General features: G+C 36.1%; 1 protein-coding gene across 1 annotated transcript; it reads left to right on the forward strand.

Annotated features, from left to right (window-relative positions):
• Positions 1–261: 261 nt before the first annotated feature.
• On the forward strand, positions 262–657 carry LOC131066485 (ubiquitin-like). The gene has a single exon (XM_058001256.2). The coding sequence runs from the start codon at positions 262–264 to the stop codon at positions 655–657; it is 396 nt and encodes a 131-aa protein (XP_057857239.1).
• The last annotated feature ends 7,440 nt before the right edge of the window (positions 658–8,097 follow it).

An 8,097-nucleotide genomic window follows, 5' to 3' on the forward strand; every position in this document is an offset into this window, starting at 1 on the left:
AGCCCACATCAGCCCACGCGCGAATAACCCTATTTTTGCCCATACCGAGCGAGAAATTAAGATTGATATCATTATTTGTTAATCTTCATTCTTATGTGATTTATTAGATCTACAATATAACTTTTATTCTAATTATTGCGCAGATAACATTTCAGAAAACACAACCATTCATGGACACACAAATCATTGTGAGGTTTGTCCCAAACGAAAGGTTAATACTGAGGGTGCATAATTTTATTGAGCAGGACAAAACTCAGTATTATGAGGAGATTTTTCAGAAAGTTTGCCGTTGGAAAAGTCATTACACTTGGGTTAGGCAGTTGTGATAGTGTGAAGGATGTGATGGAGAAAATTGAAGATATGGAAGGCATCCCTTGTGTTCTTCAAAAATTGATGTTTTGTGGGAAGCAATTGCACAATACATATCGTAAACTTGTTGATCACGACATTATGGGTGGCTCAGCCCTTGAGCTTTCACTTAGCATTATTTTTGTTAAGGAGTTAAACGGTCTGCTTTCTCTTCTCCAAGTGGGCAGCTCAAACACCCTTGGCATTGTTAAGATTAGGGTTAGCAGAGAAGCAGAGTTTGATCCTGGCAGTATGCAGATAACGTATCCTACGGACCTTCGTTATGATGATCTTTCAACTCTGTTGTAATCTTGGCACTTCCTTATTTTGTATTTATGCTTCCAAAGACACAAAAATAGTTGTTCTCTCCAGGTGACTGCTTGCACAATTATCACTTGTTTTTTATTATACTCTGAGATGGATCCCTATTTTCTGTTTAGCAAGACAATTGTACAATGCACGACAATGAAAATAATGAATTTTTATTAAACTTTAAAATTAATTAAATCTTGTACTAAGCATTCAATAAATATTAAATTATATCTACTTCAATTAATTCATTTCATAAGTCACGACATTCCATAATAAATGTCTCACGTATATAAAGTTTGTCAAAAACATTACCTTCAATTTTTTGAGTGCAATGTCAAACACAAATTTAATTTTTATATTTTTTTGTTATTGAAAATTCATTATGTCGTGCCTGTGAAGTGTGATACTTGTAGCTGCAACACAAACACTCAATAGATCATTACAAGTATGGTTAACAAATAATAAGAAAACAAAGATGAACCATGACAGCGACCTATCGCCTTTTAAGAGATGCGAGTATGGATTTGCTCTCAGATCTGAATAAGAAATCTCAGTGACTTGACTACACCTAGATGGAGGATTTGAAATGATAATGATATGCAAAGATGAGATTGATTACGCAAGATTGGTCCAAGAGACTAATTAAGCTAATGGTATGCATGATTAAGCTATGATGATGATGCAATTAAGCTAGAAAAGAGATTGATTAAGCTACATGATTCAACAATTATGCTAGAAAATGATCAAATTAAGCTAATGCAATTACCTATAACAATAACGCTTAGATGATATGCCTATAGTAACAATGCCTAAATTGATAATGAGATGGGATCGTTTTTGCTCCAAAATAGGGAATATTTATAGGATTTCCAAGGTCAGGGGTGAGGTCACGGGAATCAACGGTCAAGATTGAGTCTGAAGATATCAAGGGTAAAATTGGAGGAGGTTGGAGAAGAGGTTGGAGGAAGAGACACTTGTCATCTCTGTGGTGACAAGTGTCAAGGAGCTTTTCTCATAAAAAGGCAAGTGTCCAAGAGAGGAGACATGTGGCCAAAGTGTCATGTGTCTCAAGAAGAAAATATCCACACCATAGGGGGTTAGGATAAGGAGGTTAGAATGTGCAAGATAAGATAGGGTAGGTTAAACCCCAGGTTAGGTGGAATGGGTTAGGTTAGAGGGATGGTTAGGTTAGGTGGTTAGAAGTTAGGAGGCATGTGGTTAATTTGAATTTAAAAATTCAGATAGTAGGAAAAGACTAATTAATTCTCAACAACTCATAAATTGATGTGTTTTAATTAATTAGAGGATTAGAAGAATTGATTGAAGTGGGGGGAAGATTAATTAATTTGAATTAATTAATCAAAGGGGACTATTGAAATGAACCTATTAAATACATCTTTAGATTTATTAATAAGTAGATGAAAGGGAGAATTTAATCAAATTGCCTAATGAATTCAATTAAATTAGGAAGGGGTATTAATTAAATAATTGCTTATTTAATTAATTATCTTCAGACCATTTTTAGGTGTATACATTTTGCCCCTCATTGAAGCGAAGTGTGATGACGCGTTGATTCAAAGAATAAACTCATTTTAATGATGATATTGGTTCAATAGGATGCCCCAGCTATTGATTGATAAATTGTGGTACGATAATGCCCCCTCAGGAGATCAATTGAGATAATTGACCTTTGGAGTGTTTGGATATTTGCGAAATTGATATCCTGATTAGAAATGATTTGAGATCTGCAACTATGGTTGATGAAAATGCGAGTTCTACGATTACGGTGATGTGGTTTTTGATTATTGATAAAGCTTGATTGATTAGATTGATAAGATCGAGATTCAGTCTGGTTTCAGGAATGACACCTCCTATATAAGACAAAGATGATCAAAGCGTCTGGTTTCAGGAAAGATATATCCTATATAAGACATGATCAGAATGTCTGGTTCCAGGAAAGATACATCATGTATAAGACATGATAGAATCGATTAGATGTGATCGATTGATAAAATTGGTAAGGTTGATTGGATAAAGAACTGACAGTTTGTTGATATCAAGTTGCAAGAAAATTTAGATATGTCGATGTTGGTTCTGTTGAGGGAGGAAATATAATATTTTTCGTTGGGTCGACAATATCTGGAGAGAGATGAATCATCATTCTGATTGCGTATACACTTATGATGACACCTTGATGATTCATGTGATAGATTTAACCTTGGATAAAATGAGCATGTGGGATCCCATGCAAGAATGAAATGCAAGCTAAATGCAAAGCTACAACCGGACCAGTCACTGGGTTATTGTGTTTTGTCATCATTGAGTTTTTTTAAATATGGGAAGTGAGTGCAAACATCAATGGTATAATTAAACCATGATAACCTGCGCACGACTTTCTTGGATTTTTCTATTGCAAGTTAGCATAAGCATCGAGGTATAATTGAACCGAGATGACCTGAGTGTTGCTTGTGTAAAATAGACAGTATTAATCATTTCAATACACACATCGGAAATGTCTTCGATGATACTCAGATGATCATGTCCTGAGACAAATTCACACATATTAATGATTAATTTACAGACAGCAGACAAGAAAAATATCATGTTCCTTCCTTGTTCCTCTAGTCAAAGACATCGTGGAGTTACACAGAAATCATGATAGCGAAAAAACAAGATAAAAAAGTTGAACAATCATGCTAAAATCATTATCCAAAAGATATCATCTATTGAAAAGTGTGTGATGTGCTTAGACTGTCTTTGTGATAGTTTGATAGTTGATAATTTCATCTCGTGTTCATCATTGGATGTGTCTCAGTTTTTTGCTTGATAAGTGTTGCCTAACTGTTGTTCTTCCTGTTTGATTAAGCTAAAAATGATCAAAAAAATTTCCCCCAGCTAGGTGTAGGATTTTTCCCCAAGCCCATAAACAAATTCATTATGATATACCCAATGATCCAAATCATGGCGAGAAGTCACCCGGGATGCCTGCGTATGTACAAAGGCTTAATTATGGATATGAACAATGTTGATGGAAAATGAAATGCAAGCAGAAGGATACATGAACTAATAGATGGAAGAGCTAGCGGATAAATAGCGCCTGTTTGGCCAGGTTTTCACCATTTGTTTTTATTGCACTTTTTCTCATATTTGATTTTTTGGATTTTCTCCTTTTTCACTGTGTTTTTTTGGGTTTTCTGCTTTTTCACTGTTTTTTGGATTTTCTTTTTTTTCACTGTTTTTTGGATTTTTCTGCTTTTTCACTGTTTTTGGATTTTTCTGCTTTTTCACTGTTTTTGGATTTTTCTTCTTTTTCAGACATAAAACTTCTTCAGATGCATGCTATTGATGGGTTCATCGAGCTGATCTTCATCCTGTGTTGATAGCTGATATGCTCCTGACCCAAATACTGTTGTGATCACAAACGGACCTAACCAGTTTGGTTCGAACTTTCCTTTCTTTTCTCAATCTGCCTGGTTGCATGGATTTTCCTTTAGTACTAGTTCCCCAACTTGAAAGACTCATGGTTTGACCTTGTGATTATAACTTTGGCACATTCTTTGTTGATATACCTTTAAATGATCAAAGGCATTTTGTCTTCGTTCATGGATCAATTCTAACTCCTGTAAGCTAGATACTCGATGTTCTTCATTTGGGATAAAACCTTTTAATGATACTCGTAGAGAAGGTATCTCTACTTCTATTGGCAGTATTGCTTCTCACCCATAGATAAGAGAGAAAGGTGTGGCACCTGTTGGTGTGTGGATACTATTACAGTAGGCCCATAAAGCAGGGTTCAATTCAATATGCCAATCTCTTCCAGCGTCATTCACTGTCTTTTTGAGGATTTTCAAAATAATTTTGTTTGATGCTTTTGCTTGCCCATTTCCTTGTGGATAGTAGGGTGTGGAAAATCTGTGTTGGATTTTGAATTTCTCACATGGTTCTTGTACATCCTGATTCTTGAACGGTCACCCATTATCAGTGGCAATGGTCATGGGTATTCCATAGCGACAGATGACGTAGTTCAAGATAAATGCAACAATTTGTTTTCCTGTGATATTTGTGAGAGGTACTGCCTCAATCTATTTTGTATAATATTCTGTAGCTACAAGGATGAATTTCTGACCATTAGATGAGAAAGGATTTATCTTTCCTACTAAATCAAGACCCCATTGACAAAAAGGCCAAGATGTTGCCAAAGCATGAGGTTCTTGTGCTGGTGCATGAATCAAATTCTCATGGATCTGACATTGTTTGCATGTTCTAGCTATCTGAAAAGAATCTCGTTCCATAGTTGGCCAATAATACCTCAAGCGTATGAGTTTTTTTGAAAGGGTAAGACCACTTGAATGAGTGCCACAAATGTCGTTATGGACTTCATGTAATGCCTTCTCAAATTCTTCTTGTTTGAGACATCTTAAAAGAGTACCGTCCAAACCTCGTTTAAACAGGGTATCTACAACAAGAGTATAATGGGAGGATTAGTGAATAAAGTTTCTCTTTTGATTTTTCGATAAGTCGGGAGGTAGGGTGTTATCTTTCAGGTATGTATAAGTTTGGCCATAGCGGGAGGAATTATGCCCAACAAGGTGACAGATATTTTGGGAATCAGGACAATTATGAGCAAGGTAAAACAACTCTTTCACCACGAATTCATAACGTTGTTGATTTTCTTGTGTTTGAAGTAGAGAAGCAAGTGTAGCCATGGCATCTGCTGCTTTGTTGCCATTCCTTGGAATCTGGTGAAAAATTATCTCTACAAAGTATTTCTTTATATCATCAACCATCTTTTTATAAGGCATTCACTTTTTGTCCTTTGTTTGATAAACGTCATTGATTTGATTGATGACAAGTCAAGAGTCTCCAAAGACTTGAAGTTGCGTAATGTTCCATTCTATAGCCATTTTGATGTCTATAACCAAAGCTTCATATTCTGTTGTATTGTTGGTGCATGGAAAGCTTAATTTGTATGCTTTTGAAATTGTATGACCTTGCGGTGTGATAAATAGAATATATGCTCCTGATCTATGTTGTGTATATGAACCATCAAAGTATAATTGCCATGCTTTTGTTGTGATTGTTAGGATATCAACATCGGGAAACTCAATATGCAAAGGATGATTATCCTGAAGCGGTGCCTTGACTAGTTGGTTTGCAATGACTTGTCCCTTGATAGCTTTTCTGTCTACATACTCAATATCAAACTCACTCAGGATCATGATCCATTTTGCTAGTCATCCTGTTAATGTTGCCTTGCTGAGTAAATACTTCAATGGATCGATTTTAGCTATCAACTTGATGGAGTGAAATAGTAGATAGTGTCTTAATTTTTGAGAAGCAAAAACTACCGCCAAGCATGATTTTTCTGTTGGTGAATAGTTGATCTCGTATCCCACTAGTGTTCTATTGATGTAGTAGATGGCTCGTTCTATTTCTTCATTATCTTGTTCTGCAAGCAGAACTTCTAACGATACTTCAGTGGTCGATACATTGAGTAATAATGACTTTCCTAGAATTGGCGACATTAGGACAGGTGGTTGCATGAGATATGCCTTGATCTTGTTGAATGCGTCCTCGCATTGATGGTCCCACTTGAAATGAATATTTTTGTGCAACAGATGAGTAAATGGTTGACATTTATCTTCCAGTTGAGCAACAAATCTTCTAATTGACTGGAGTCTGCCTTAGAGTGATCTGAGTTGACTGATATTCTTGGGAGATGCCATTTCCATGATTGCTTTGACCTTAGCTGGATCTACTTCAATATCTCTAGCTGAAACAATGTATCCCAATAGCTTGTCTGAAGTGACACCAAAGGCACATTTCTTAGGATTGAGTCGTAGCTTATACTGTTCTAACTTGTCAAAGATATTTTCTAGTATTCCTATATGGTCTTCTCTGTTGTATGATTTGACCAAGATGTCATCCACATAGTCTTCCATGAATGTATGCATCATGTCATGGAATATTTTTGTCATAGCTCTCAAATACGTAGCACTTGCATTCTTTAGTCCAAAAGGCATGACGTTCCAGCATAAAGTACCCCACGGACATGTGAAAGCTGTCTTTTCTTGATCTTTAGGTGCTATTTTAATTTGATTGTACCAAGAGAAACCATCCATTAGAGAGAATATGGAGTGTCCACCAGTTAAATCTGCAATGATGTCAATGTTAGGCAAAGGAAAGTCATCCTTTGGACATGCATTATTAAGATCTCTGAAGTTTGTGCATATTATGATACTTTTATCTAGTTTGGAGACAGGAACGATGTTGGATACCCATTGAGGATAAGCTACAGGTCTGATGAATCCGACATCCAGTAATTTCTTTAGTTTTGTTTTGACTAGAAGAGCAATATGTGGATGCATTTTCCTTAATTTTTGTTTAACTGGTTTGGCTCCTGGACTGACATTTAAGTGATGCATAATAAGCTCTGGATCTAACCCCAGCATGTCTGCATATAACTAGGCGAATTGATTTGCCTTCATTTAAAGAATTCCATATATTGTTGCATTTCTTCTTCTGACAAAGAAGTGGCTAGATGTAGGATCTTTGGTTGCTCTATTGTCCCAATGTTAACTGCCTCTATTGGTTCGATCAAAATGGATGACCTTTCTTAATAGTGTGTAGGTTAAGTGTCAAATCTCTCATCTTCCAGCGCCTCGAGGAGGTTTTCATCATTAGATGTGTCCTTTCTTTTTACTTTTTCCTGATCTAATGTTGCCAAGAAATGGTTTTCAGCATTAGACCTGATATTGTTTTCTTTATTTTCCTTTTTGCGACTAGGAGATTTGGCACCCACTTGACTGGAAGATGCGTTGCTGAAATTCCTGGTGAAATTTGTTGTGGGTTCGATTGCATTAAGATATACGGATATGGCATGGTTATTCAGAAAGGTATCAATGGCAGTATATCCTTCATTTTCTGAAGCAATAAGTTTAGGGTGGATTAGAGGTAGGGGGTCCTCAGGTTGAGATGTTTTGAGAGTATCAAGGGTCATGATGGATGTATCAAAGTTTTCGATATGTATGTCAATGTCTAGAATAGTACTCTCATCAGAATGACCTTGCACCAAAACCTCCTGATCATCCTCGATTAAGTCCAAGTTAGCTGAATGTGATTCTGATTCAAGTGACCTAGTTCCTAACATTTACCCTGCATACGTGTGAACTACATCGACTCCTACATCTTCTTCAAAGCAATTTTCTTTAGCTGATTCTTCAGAGTGATAGTAATCCCATTCCCATTCATTAGAATCTGTATCACTCATAGCTTGCAATCTAAAGATTTGTTCATATAGTGTTTGATTTGTTTCTTTAGCTTTTCTTGTTATATCTTTTCTTCTTTCATATTCAACCTCTTCAGGACTGAGATTGAGTTTTGTCAACCTTGCTATATGATCTCCTTGATTATTACCAAGTTCATGCTTATTTTGAT

Source organism: Cryptomeria japonica, chromosome 8, assembly GCF_030272615.1.
Source record: "Cryptomeria japonica chromosome 8, Sugi_1.0, whole genome shotgun sequence".
In the NCBI taxonomy this organism is placed as follows: Eukaryota; Viridiplantae; Streptophyta; class Pinopsida; order Cupressales; family Cupressaceae; genus Cryptomeria; species Cryptomeria japonica.

Bases quoted from the DNA above. Each gene is read 5' to 3' on its own strand.
- LOC131066485 (XM_058001256.2), top strand. From the start codon at position 262: ATGAGGAGATTTTTCAGAAAGTTTGCCGTTGGAAAAGTCATTACACTT.